This window comes from Drosophila mojavensis, unplaced genomic scaffold (genome assembly GCF_018153725.1).
Source record: "Drosophila mojavensis isolate 15081-1352.22 unplaced genomic scaffold, ASM1815372v1 contig_81, whole genome shotgun sequence".
Classification (NCBI taxonomy): domain Eukaryota; kingdom Metazoa; phylum Arthropoda; class Insecta; order Diptera; family Drosophilidae; genus Drosophila; species Drosophila mojavensis.
Window position 1 is genome coordinate 6,864,759 of NW_025318907.1, and position 13,087 is coordinate 6,877,845.

General features: G+C 41.6%; 3 protein-coding genes across 4 annotated transcripts; 2 read left to right on the top strand and 1 right to left on the bottom strand.

Moving 5' to 3' along the window:
- Window positions 1-17: 17 nt before the first annotated feature.
- LOC6580917 (uncharacterized protein KIAA0930 homolog) lies at window positions 18-6,167 on the top strand. Of its 2 annotated transcripts, XM_002006678.4 has the most exons (7): window positions 18-687; window positions 1,383-1,549; window positions 1,611-2,033; window positions 2,098-2,542; window positions 3,527-4,969; window positions 5,085-5,234; window positions 5,523-6,167. In XM_002006678.4, exons 1-7 carry the CDS (start codon window positions 573-575, stop codon window positions 5,561-5,563), a joined length of 2,784 nt encoding a protein of 927 aa, XP_002006714.1. In that variant the 5' UTR covers window positions 18-572; the 3' UTR covers window positions 5,564-6,167. The 2 variants fall into 2 exon arrangements, with proteins under 2 accessions (XP_002006714.1, XP_032586637.1); XM_032730746.2 differs by lacking the exon at window positions 3,527-4,969 and having other exon boundaries at window positions 25-687.
- A 487-nt stretch (window positions 6,168-6,654) lies between these two features.
- LOC6580918 (spondin-1) lies at window positions 6,655-12,873 on the top strand. The gene is made up of 5 exons (XM_002006679.4): window positions 6,655-6,940; window positions 10,475-10,869; window positions 10,931-11,392; window positions 11,450-11,675; window positions 11,744-12,873. The coding sequence occupies exons 1-5, from the start codon at window positions 6,745-6,747 to the stop codon at window positions 12,763-12,765; spliced, it is 2,301 nt and encodes a 766-aa protein (XP_002006715.1). The 5' UTR covers window positions 6,655-6,744; the 3' UTR covers window positions 12,766-12,873.
- Window positions 7,141-10,324, bottom strand: LOC6580919 (protein teflon). Its single transcript, XM_002006680.4, has 4 exons — window positions 9,710-10,324; window positions 8,736-9,655; window positions 8,429-8,662; window positions 7,141-8,362 (listed from the first exon to the last, which is right to left on the bottom strand). Exons 1-4 carry the CDS (start codon window positions 10,212-10,214, stop codon window positions 7,832-7,834), a joined length of 2,190 nt encoding a protein of 729 aa, XP_002006716.2. The 5' UTR covers window positions 10,215-10,324; the 3' UTR covers window positions 7,141-7,831.
- Window positions 12,874-13,087: the final 214 nt, after the last annotated feature.

Consider the following 13,087-nt stretch of genomic DNA (forward strand, 5'->3'; position numbering starts at 1 on the left):
GATATATAAAACTGCTTGTGGAAAGGGTTCATTCTGAGTTTGCAGCTTTACTATTGTTTAATTATACTATGCGTATTGTTATAAAGCTTTAAATTGTGACTTATATAATTGTGTTTGTTTAATATGATGGAGCTAACTTCGCTATTCTCATGACGATATTGAACAGCTGACTGGCCAAAATAAACTAGACGATTGATAAAAATGGAGACAATGCAAGAGCAGCAGCTGTAATATTAGCAACCCCAATCTGAAAATAGGGTGACAAAAAATTAAAAGTGGGCAGTGCACAAAAGCTGCAAGCGACGCAGAGACTGGCTGCTGTTCAGTCACAACTTGAGTGCTTTCAGAGCGGTGTACTCGTCAATCTAAACTAAACTCTCAGTTTTGCTTCCGTTGCTCAATAACTCGCTTCGGTTAGCTGTAAATTACCTAAAGAGAAACATCATGGAAATTTTCTACTAAACATGTCAGCAACTCCAAAGCATATCACACTATAGCAAATTGTGAAATAATTGCTTTCCCATCTTTGTCTACATTTGCTGATCTTTAAAAACCTCCTCACAAAAGTCGTCATGGCTTTGGCCAGCGCAGCGGGCGCCCTGCTCAAACCACAAACGCCGCTCCAGCAGCTGCTCGAGGACATTAATTTCCAGCGCACCAAAGAGATGCGACAGCTGCTCAAGGATGGTAACTAAAATTAATTGTTAATAATCTCATACTATAACCATGATTAACAAGAAACTACATATGCGTTATTCTGAAAAATTGTCTACATTTGCACATTATCGATTTGTCAAGCGGCCATCCGGCAACTCCTTCCACCCTTGTACAGAGCCCACACACATACACAGCTGATTGTATGTGTTCTCAGATTGTGCTCCGATTTAGCACATCTATTTGCATAAATACATACATATGCAAATTAGGATATACATATCCATAAAGATTTATTTGGGATCTAAAACAGCTTTTTAGCTCAGCAAAAGTTATTGTTTTTGACTTTTGCAAGTATGTAAATGAATATTTGTAATGTTGTGGTTTTTTGTTGGTTTTTTATTTTTCAATAGCATCTGAAATGTCAGTTAGATATGGGACTACCTGTAGTTTTTTTTTGTGGCGTTTGTACTGCTCCTGTATCAACGATTGAAGTCAACAAAAACGGGTTTTAATGCATAGAATTTTGATAACATTTTTGTTATCATGTTAAAGTAATTGCTCATCAAATTTACCGTAAATATTTGTATGTATATATTATACCATTTCAAATACAGTAATTACATCGAGAGCTTTTTAAGTCTAGTGGTATTTCCTGTAGTACTTCCCGTCCAAATTTTCTTTTTTCTAATATGATAAACTAACGCTTTATTAATTTGTTGTTTCAGATGGCGGTTTTGTGGTGCTTCAGGGCACGACCTACTGGACGGATTTGTTTGTGCGTCATTTTCTATTCCAAACGGAGCCTGTGCACAGCATCGATTCGGATGATTTGCTCTTTTTTGTGCGCAAAAAGCACGTGAAAAGCTCCTCGCGCCATATGCCAAAATATGAGGTGGGTTAATGTTAATCATACACTGACGTAAACCATTTACTTTTAATTTATTCTCTTGCAGACTGAAGTTGAGGTATTTCGCAAGGATTCACGAAAGCTGCCCATTGGCGATCCGGATGTGGATTGGGAGGAGACTGTCTATTTGAACATGGTTATACATCAGTTCGACTACACGTTAACCTTGGCCATATGCACAAGAACTTCACCCAAGGAGCTGCAGGTCCTGCGACGGCACTCGCAGCGGGTCTACGCGAGTCCCAGTCGCCGAAAGATGGATACCAAGGGCGAGGGCGAAGAGATAACCTATCCGCATATATGCTTCATGGTGGACAACTTCGATGAGGTGTTTAGCGACATATTGGTACGCGATGGCGAAATGGTCTGCGTCGAATTGGTGGCCAATGACAAAGATGGCGCCGTACAGGGCGTTATCTTTCTGGGCTCCATACGATACGATGCGCTGAAGAAGGTCTATGATGCCAGGGTTAGTGTAGGATAATTTAACGATCCATTTAATACGAAGTCAAATTAATATTTTGCTTTTACAGCAATCCAGCTTGAGCTCTAAGGTGGCGCAACGCATGTCGTTTGGGCTTTTCAGCAGTGGAGCAGGAGTCCAAACGCGTTGCGAATTCGTGCGCATGAAGGGGCCACAGGGCAAGGGTCATGCCGAGATGGCAGTGACCAAGCCGAAAGGCTCTGGCGTAGAGACGCCCACTAGCGAGCCTGGCTTCTGCGCCACGGACATGTGGGACGAATGGGAGGAGGAGAACGATGACTATTGCACATATCGTCATCAACGTCGACTCAGCGATCCGAGCGCGAATCTCAATAATTTTTCCCGCTACGGCTGGCGGACAAAGAATACAAACCAAGACATGGTGGGCAGCGGCACCAGCACCACTGCCGGCGTCAAAGCGCGCTCCGAAAACGAAGGACTCGACTCGCTTGCCAGCGAGGTATCCGAGATCGAAGCTGGCGACTTGCGCGATGGTAAGCAATCTATATTCTTTGTACATTTGTATAACTAAACGCAACGATGTCACAGAAATAGTATTTTTTATATATTTTGCATGAACTCCGCTCATTTGTAAATAATGTTAACCCACTTATAGTTTTTCTTGATTTGTAGAGTATTTCAAATTGTCTTTATTTTGTTTCGCTTTTCCTGCTCGCTTTGCTCTGCTTTCGTTCACTTCCTTTCTTTGCTTTTGTTTTCTGTTTCCTTGTAAACATGTTGTGGTTCCTAAGATTTTTCTTAAATTAACAAATTTCAAATTCAAATTAACCAACTACAATGTGTGTATATAAATATTTCCAAAAAGGAACAACAGGTATATACCTAATACTTGACTTTGCCGAGAAAGCAGGACAACTAAAAACAAAAACAAAAATCAAAAACAACTACAGAATATGAAATTTTTGTTTTAAATTTGCGTTGGCTTTTAAGTATTGCAATTTTAAAAAAATGAAAAGTACGGGTAATTTATTTAGGATCGGTGTTAATATAATATTAGAATAGTTGGATTAAAAATTAATATAAAGGGAAATATGCTTAGAAACAGATTTAATAAGACCATTAAATATATAAAAAGGAAATCCTCAGCATATACAATATATATATAGTAAAGCTTTAGATTTTTCTATTCCATATACAGCATATACTCGGGGAAGTTCATTGATAATATTCATAAAATACCGCCCACTCATCCACTGTAAATAGCTTCAAGGAGACTCCTTCGCTAAGTCTCCATTATGAGTACTCATTTTCCTTTTTCCTATGATATTCCATATAACATTACCTGCTCCTCAACGCCGTAACCACATATAGTGATTCACCCTATATAGCGCAATCCCGGTTTTTCATTTATTATTTTGTTAAGCTGCTTTTTTTTGTTTGAGTCTCGCTCGATTGTTGTATGTGTCGTTGTAAATGCTTTATAAAAATGCAACAAACCGATCTATATCTACTTGTAGATCAGCAACGTCCTGCTTTCTCGGCATCCGCTGCAAAACTGTACCCAAAACTGAATTGTGAATCGCTCAAACTGTTAGCTGTCCAAACAAATTTAGCGCCAGCTGGCATAGACAACGAAGCAGTTGCTAGCAGTAGCGCAACTGGCGACTCGGCAGCCATGGCTGTCACAGCGGTCACTCCCCCACCGCTGAGCGCAGCAGTCGAGGTGGTTACGGATGGCGGCAACGGAGGCAGCAGCAGCTCGGGCTGCAATTGCTTCGGTGGCAAGAAGTGCAAGAAACGATGGACATCGGTGAATAGTAGCGCGGTGGACACTCCCGAAATGTCGGAGGTGTACTGCCCCAGCTGCGAGGATGCGGCCAACGAGACGCCCGCGTGCCTCAGCAAAATGCCCGACAAACGGGCCCAGACACGGCTCAAGCCCAAGCCGCCGAGCATATTATGCGTGGAGAGCGAGCTGGTGGTCAGTAAGCGCAGCAGCCTGAGGCTTACCAGCCTAGAGAACAAGCGAAAGGCCGGCAGCAATATTACACGAAGCGTGTCCTTGAGCGCTGCAGATCGCCGAACGAGTGTGCCAATGCCTAGAAAGGTGACGCCATCGCGGGTGCGTCTGGTCAAGCCCAAAGAGCTGGACAAGGGCAAGGATAAAGATAAGGAGAACGACAAGAAATCCACAAATCAGAAAGCAAATGGTACCAGTACTTTGCTCGCAAAGATGTCACCAAAAAGGCTGCGGAATGCTCGAGCCGTCGATAAGGAGAAAGAGAAGGACAAAGATAAAGAGAAGAGCAAAGATAAAGAAAAAAGTAAGGAGAAGGATAAGGACAAGGAGAGACCGAAAGTCGCAATCAAGTCCAAAACTGGCAACAACAACAACAATCATGTCAAAGGGAGCACAGCTGCAGCCAAAACTGAGGAATACGAAATCGCCGATGATGCCACCTCCCTGAATGGCCAATCCTTATACGCTGACGAGGCAACATCTGCTGCTAAAATAGCCATACTCAGCGAAAGCGACAGCAAGCTATTGATAAGCGTGCGCGGGCGCGAGGAGCTGCCTGTGGTGGAGCAGACGCCAACGACACCATCGCCACCAGCAGAGGTGACGTCCGCGCAGCGTTTCGATAAGTGTATACGTGTACCTGTGAAATCAGAGAGCCATCCATTGCAGCTGTCGGCAGACAGCGCAAACAACTACAATAATGTGCAGCAGGAGCAGGAGCCGGAGTTGACCGAGGAGCAGTCGGCGGAGCAGCAGCCACTGCTCAATGGCGAAGCGGATGCGGCAAATGGCAACGAGACGGCGGGCAGCAGCGCCACATTGCCTCGCACATCAAAGCAATCCTATTACCACAAGGTGTTGCATCTGGTGCCCAAGCGCCGTACGCCCGATGGCACCAATATATACTACTGGTGCGATCTGCCCAAGAAGGCGCTCAAAGGTTAACTAAACACCATACTCATAATATAGTCCAATATCCACTCTGCATGTTTTATCAACTTATTTGAATATCAATTACTTGCCTCACTGATTTCTTTACATTTCTATGCTTGCAGAGCTGGACGATGGCGCCTATAATCCCCTGTGGACCAGTCGCGGGTTTACGCAATCCTTTCATTTCTGGAAGGAGAATCGGAGACAGCAATCGACGCCGCTCAACGCATTCCTCACATATGTTACACTGCCCTGGTGGAGCATAGCCAAGGGTGAGTCATACCAAATGATTGGGCTGATCGACTGATTGACCATACTCTTGGAGCTAGACAGTTTAGACGATTTCTATAGCTCTATTTGTTTTCCTAACAAATTTTCAATTTTTCCTATCTACATATATACATAGCTTTCGATCTAATTGTTAATTGAAAAGAAGTATTTAAAAACTTCTAATTGACTTCAAAGAGTATATCAAGAACTGTCATTAAATATATAATATAATTATAATAAGAAAGCATGGCAATGTTACTAAATGATATTTTTCATTTCATTTTCTACAGATCTTTTGGATCACCGGGAGACGCCCATACTGACTTTTTAGTATTAGCTTTGCTCGTCGCTTGTGATTTGCTGTTAAACTATGCTTTAAAGTATTACCTATACAGAAATATCTCCTTTTATTTATTAGGTCTGGCAAATCATGTGATCCTTCTTTAAGTTTACTTTTATATATGGAACAATGTTTACTTGTATCTCAGGTGGCAGCAGTTCAGCTGCTCCATTCCTTATAATTTAAATTTTGAATTTGCTTAAATAATGCCAATTCGAATGCCCGTAGCTGAGTTAAGATTTCTAAGCTATTTATTCAGATTAACTAGGGGGCATTATTATATATATATTTAGTAACAATATATATGTGAGATGAACGTATGTATTTGAATGTGCGTATAGCATGTTTGTATGTAAATGCAGCGCTGAGCCAACCTACAAATTTATAAGCTATATATATATATATATTGATATATACACCTACAAAAACGCTGCATTTCAAGAATATATAAAAGAATTGTTACCGGTAATAAAAGCTATGTATGTGTATGTATGTATGTTATAATACTATTGTAATTATGTGGAACATTTATACTATATACATATATATAGAGAACAAAATTGTAAATCGAAATAAAAACATTTGCGTACAATAATTATTAAAAGACAAATTGAATTCTTAAATGGGCTGATCAACAGTGAAGATCAAGGAAAATATTTGTATATATTTTTTCACTTCCTGCTTCTAATTGTCAAGAGGTTATTAGCAATAATACCTGTATATATTATTTTGATATAATTTGAATCTCATTTCACATACATAATTGAATTGTTAATTAAATCATAATTCATATCTTCAAATCGCACCGATAAAATAAAAAGAGGGCAAAATAAACACAAATCAGGACGGTTCAAAATCTATATCTATATTTGTAAATTTACGTTTGATATCAACATTGAAAATATCTTTAATATGTGATTGCCCATGCAGATGCTGCTTTAATCAGGAGAAGCAAAGTGCACATGGAAATCCATATGTGGCTTATATAGTACATACAACTATGTAAGGCAATCAGAATATATTTATTATATATGTATATATAAAACATTCACCCGAAGATAACTGGAAAGTGCTCAAATTGGGATTCAGTCGGTTTGCGCGCTTTGTCGGCGACGGTCGCGTATTGTTTATTCGCTCGAGGAAATAAAAAAGAAAATCTGAAAGATTATAAAATGTGGCACTCGCTGCCGTCGTTTATCAGCGTTGCTATTGCTCTCTGTCTTGTGGCAGGCGCAATTAGTCCAACGGCTGGCTGCCCCCGGGCTCCCACACACTTGCCTCACGGCCGACGTACACGCGGCGACAATGGATACAAATTAATTGTGGCTGATGGACCCAATGGATATGTACCCGGCAAGGCGTACAATCGTAAGTGTTAGGTGGATCTGAAAATCTTGCTATGCACAACAAAAAAGAAAAAACAAAAGCTTTTCTTAATCAACGCTAGGGAGGGTCATGGCCTTGTGACCCCTAAAACGAACAGCTCAAAGCGAAGGCGATAAGCAACAAGTATACAAAAGATGTGTGTGTGTGGAACGTGTCGTGTGTGTCTTTTATGATCGTAGCTCTACATTGCAGTATGTTTTGATATTATTCAAATAAAGTATTCATCAAAATGCTTATCATGTAAATTAAGTTTAATCAATCTTTCTTGTAATATTGTTATTTCCCAATGTGAGTTTGACAATTTATGACTGAAAAGTCAAAACAAAAACCTTTCTGAATTTAAGTATCGTCCAATACTCAAATATATATATTTATATGATAATATAATGGTTTCTCGACATAAATGTAACACTTTTTCATAGTAACTAAAGAGTATGTTAGACAATGTTTTAAGATCCTTATTCAAAAAGTTAAATAAGCTCGAACTTTGCATTAATCGTAAAGATACAAGTTATTCCTTCCATGATAACTGCATTACTCCGAGTCAAGGTTAACATGTAAAATATATATAGAATCCTTGATAAGGATAAAGAAATTACAATATTCTTTAGCTCTGACGTCTAAAGAATACTAGCAAAAATTTTGCTTAACAAATGATCTCTGATCTAGTTTCTGAATTCTTATAATGAATTTCCATTTAGCTTAGCATAAATACTATAAAACTTATGGCACATACTTTCCATATTTATGACACTTCAAACAAAATTAAATAATGATTCGTCTAAGTACAAAGCATGTTAAACAAAATATAATATACCAAGATTTAACTAGTAACTAGTTGAAAACTTAATAAATTTGGTTTATGGCACAACTCTAATGATTCAGGCCGTGCATAGTGCGCAAATGATTGAACAGATAGCCTTGTTTCTTAAAACCTCGCTTGCACTGTGGACAGGCGTAGCGGGACAGATGGGTTATACGATGTTTCTCATAGCGCGATTTGTTGCTGTTGCTTTCGTCGCACCACTCGCAATAATACACCCGACTATTTATCTTGGGCAGAAAGGCGAACAGCTGTAGATAAAATTCAACTGCACTAGACAGCGTGACCTTTTTGAAGAACTTAAGATCGATTTGTTGTGCATGCCAGGTGTTGATTAAATTTAAAATGCGCTTCACTTCGCTGACATCCAAGTTGAATTGAAATTCCGCATTCGTCTCCTCTGTGAGAAGAAGCAGTTCCTTGAGGACCTTCTGTGTAAGTTGTGTATTAAATCTCTTGCGATTCCAAACAGTAGTATATTGCCGCAGCATATTAGCAAATTTAGCTGCTTTTCCTCGTATTAAATCGACGAATTCAATCGGTTTTACTTCCTCAAAATCTGCATTCTTTATGATGGATAGCTGCAATAGAAAGTTAACAGTTAAGTTAACATTTATTTATTCATTTATTTATATTTTTTTTCTTACCCCAACTGCTTTAAGGAGGGTCATATCGTTGCGTAGATCTTTGTCTACTGAATTGATTTTAATTTCTGCTTTTTCCTGCTCCGTCTGTGTGCTCAATAGCTTCTGTACCTGTTGCTGTTCGCTTGGTATTGCATTAGGTAAAGTGTCAGAGGCATTGCTGTTGCATTGCGCATTGTTAGGAACAGCCAATTCCAGCAAGCTATCCGCATTCACCAATGAAGTTTGTAGTTCGCTCTAGCAAAAAATTAAATAAAACAAAAAACAATCATATCTTTATAATTTGTTGCCGTTTAACTCTTTCGCTTACTTGGAGAAACTCTACGGCGCTTTCGGATAAATCGAAATTCAGTGAGACTCTGTTAGATGTATTTTGTTCCGCTTTCTTACACAGTGTCTCAAATACAACATTTGCAGAATCTTTCTTCTCGTTCTCGGTTGTATCTACCTTACTATGCTCGACGGTTTTTGCTGGCCGAGCTGGCATTGTCTTCTGTCTATTAGCTTCAATTGTCGATGATTGTGTCTCTTTGGCATGATTCTTCGTAAGCGTCTCAAGATGGTTTTCATTGGGATTCGAACAGTTTTCCGACTCAGATTTAAGTTTTGCATGGCGGACTGGAAGGGTTGTCTTAGCTTCAAGTTGAAGATTTAATTTTGTGGACGATATCTGCTTCTTTCGGTCGATTTGGGCAAGTTGGTCTCTAATTAAAGATTCCTTTTGCTTTGCTATATTTTTAGCTTTTACTAGCAAGTGATCTTCAATGATATTGAATTCTTTAGTTGGCTTAAATGGCACCCGGTTTGTCCTACGGAAATCGCTTTTTAACGAGCTAAATATGCGTTTCTTAATAATTTGCAAACGCTGTTGCTGCTCTCGCTTGCGCACAGAGCGCGAAATAGCATAACTTTTATAATCGCAAGCCAACTTTGGTTTTTCAGGTTTCTGTGTTTTGTTTTTAGTTTCCGTTTGTGGTCTTCCACGCTTTGATTTGTGCTCCTCAATGGATTGGATGGGCTTTTCGGTTAGGTCTACTGAACTAGGTTTGGAGAGCTCAAAATCTGGATTTTGTTTCAATTGCAATTTATGATCGGAGCAATCTTCAGACTGAAGCTTTGGTTTTTTGGGAGCTGATGATTCCTCAGCTCGTGGCTCAGAGTTTAACAACATGGCCTCCACTTCCGCTATGACGTCTTTTGCTTGATCAGCTACCGGCAGGCAATTATCCACTGCAAATATATATATTTAGATCACTTTCAACTAGAGCAATTCATTGGACTCACCTTCCGCTTGCCACTGCAAAACATTTTTGGGTGAATTTGTTTTCTTGCTGGCTTTCGTTTCTTGGTAGTCCACTTCATAGGTGGCCAAGGCTTTCAATATATTTTTATTCATTACGATGCTCGCTATTGCATCGCTTTCCATTGTGCAGCTAATGACGCTACTCAAGCATCCAGTTGATGCGTCTGTTGCATCTGCCGCATCAGCTGGCATTCCGGAATCGCTACTGCTGCTGCTGCTGCTATTTGCTTGCAAATGAACATCGTTCTGTGTGTCGGTGGAAGACATTAGTTCTTCCATGCTATAGACATTATGTGCTTTGGTAAATCTAAGCACATCGCTGTGCATCCACTGCAAATGATGCAGAAACTCCGACAGATTTGTGTAAATGTCAGAACAAAAACGACAAAACATCCCAATCATATTGTCTTGCGGTGAAACGATCACATCGCCACACTTTTCGAAAGTCACACAGCCATCCGAAAGCGAATTGAAAAAGCAACTCATCTTTATTTATAGCTATTGTTTTGTTTGTAATTTTAAAAGCAATAACTGAATAACAATGCGAACTGAAAACGCGGGATGATCGAGTATGAAAGCCACTGTACTTAGCTATCGATAGCACGAATAATTGCAATACGTAAAATATCAAGCTGAGCTATCGACGCTGGATTTCATTTTAACCGAATCTCTTTGTTGAAACTATCGATAAATAGCGCTAAATTAATTTAAATTTTAACGAGTCTTTCCTTGTATTCTATTTTCAGTACTGTTGCTTGGCGCTCGCACCCATACAAAAATCCAACACTTTACCCACTTTACTATTGCTGCTGAGGCACACACTGGCGGCAGACGGTCCCAGGTGGCCAGTCCACGTCGTGTTGGTCGCTTCCAGCTTTTCAGCGATTCACTTACCAAATTTAACGATCGCTGCGTCAATACAGTCTCAGAAGCCGATGATTTACCCAAAACAGAGGTGCAGGTCATGTGGGTTGCACCCGAGGCAGGCTCGGGTTGTGTGTCGCTATCCGCCATGGTGTACGAAGGTCCACGTGCCTGGTTCTCGGATGACGGTCAGCTTACCCAAGTGATTTGCGAGCACAAGCCAACCGCAGCAGATACGCAGAAGGAATGCTGTGCCTGTGATGAGGCCAAATACAGCGTAAGTTGGAGATATATAATCAATATAATCCATATGCATAATCTATGAATCTTCTTGGCAGTTTGTTTTCGAGGGCATCTGGTCAAATGAAACGCATCCCAAGGATTACCCCTTTGCCATCTGGCTGACACATTTCTCCGATGTGATTGGCGCTTCGCATGAGGCAAATTTCTCCTTCTGGGGAGAGAATCATATAGCCACGGATGGGTTCCGCTCGCTGGCTGAATGGGGTTCGCCCACGGCCCTGGAAACGGAGCTGCGTGCTCAAGGTCCCAAACTGCGCACGCTCATCAAAGCGGCAGGGTTGTGGTATCCAAATGTGAATCAGAACACTTCTTCCAAATTTCGAGTGGATCGCAAGCATCCCAAGATTTCGTTGGTATCCATGTTTGGTCCATCACCTGACTGGGTGGTGGGCATTAATGGAGTAGATCTTTGCACCTCGGACTGCAGCTGGAAGGAGTCCATGGACTTTGATCTCTATCCCTGGGATGCGGGCACTGACAGCGGCATAACTTATATGGTAAATAACTCTGGCTTATTCTAAGTTGTATTCAAACTAACTGTAATATAACTCTAGTCCCCCAACGCTGAGACTCAGCCACGCGAACGCATGTACAGGATTACGACTATGTACCCCGAGGATCCACGCGCACCATTCTACAATCCAAACAGTCAGCAAATGACGCCGCTTGCGAAACTCTACTTGCGACGCGAGAAGATTGTCTCACGAAATTGCGATGACGATTTTCTGCAAGCCCTGCAATTGGAGGTATCCGATGATGCCGAGGAACAGGACACGCGTGGTAAGACATATATAACCATATACATAGATTATTAACCTCTCTAATCAATTTTTAATATTCCTTCTTAGCTGAATGTCGTGTGAGCGGCTACAGTGCCTGGAGCCCTTGCTCAGTTTCTTGTGGAAAGGGCATACGCATGCGCAGCCGCCATTACCTAAATGCCGAGCTCGCGAAGCAGAGCAAATGCAACCGTCAACTGATTTCGAAGGAGATGTGCGTGGCGGATGTGCCGGAGTGCGACAGTGGTGCGGCTGGCCAAGATCGTGACGACGATGAGGGCGAAAATCTGGCCAATTCTCAATCGTTGGTCAATGACAATGGCGAAGGCGCTGGCATCTGTAGAACCACGCCCTGGAGCGTGTGGTCTGAGTGCTCCGCAAGCTGCGGCATTGGCATTACCATGCGTACACGCACTTTTGTTAATCCACAGGGACGTAAACGCTGTCCGCACATCACCATTGTGGAGAAGAACAAGTGCATGCGACCGGAGTGCACATACGAACAGGTGGAATTGCCTGATCCCGATTGTCCGACCACCCAGTGGAGTGACTGGAGTCCGTGCTCTGGTATATGTGGACTGGGTAGCACCATACGCAAACGTTTGGTGCTGCTGGAAGACGGCCCGATGAAGGATAATTGCACTAAACGGCTGGAGCTGCATCAACAAAAGGAATGCCAGCACGCCTTGGACTGCAACATCAACATGGAGCAAGCCAAGGAAATATGCGTGCAACAGCCAGAGACTGGTCCTTGCCGCGGCAACTATCAACGCTACGCCTACAATGCTCACTCCAATCGCTGCGAGTCCTTCACCTACGGCGGCTGCCGAGGCAATCGCAACAATTTCCTCACCGAGAATGATTGCTTGCAGACCTGCAGCAAGATACGTGGCGAGAATGTCGACACGCCCACCCACCTGCCCAAAGACTGCGTTATGTCCGACTGGTCCAACTGGTCGCCGTGCAGCGTGAGCTGTGGCTCCGGCTACTCCGAGGGCTATCGCTATGTCATCAGCGAACCGCAGCATGGTGGCCAGTCCTGCCCCAAGCGCCTGGTCAAGCAGCGTCGCTGCACCCTGCCAGCCTGCTAGATCCAGTAAACAACTACAAATTGGAGAACTACAGCTGCATCACTCCACACATATTTGTAACACTTTTCAAATAAAGTCGCAATAAACGTTTTGCTGTAATCAACGCAACACGCCTGTGTTTGTTTTAATTGCGTTTGTTATTATTCAAGACTTGGCATAATTAAAAGCGACTCGATTGTCATTCGTCTTTGCTTACATAAGCTGCACTTGAACTAAAGGGTATACTAGACTACAACTAAATTATTATATTATATATATTATTGCTGATTTTATTGGGGAAGATACGATTTTTTAAAACATTTTTTTTTTTTAGCTTTAGTTA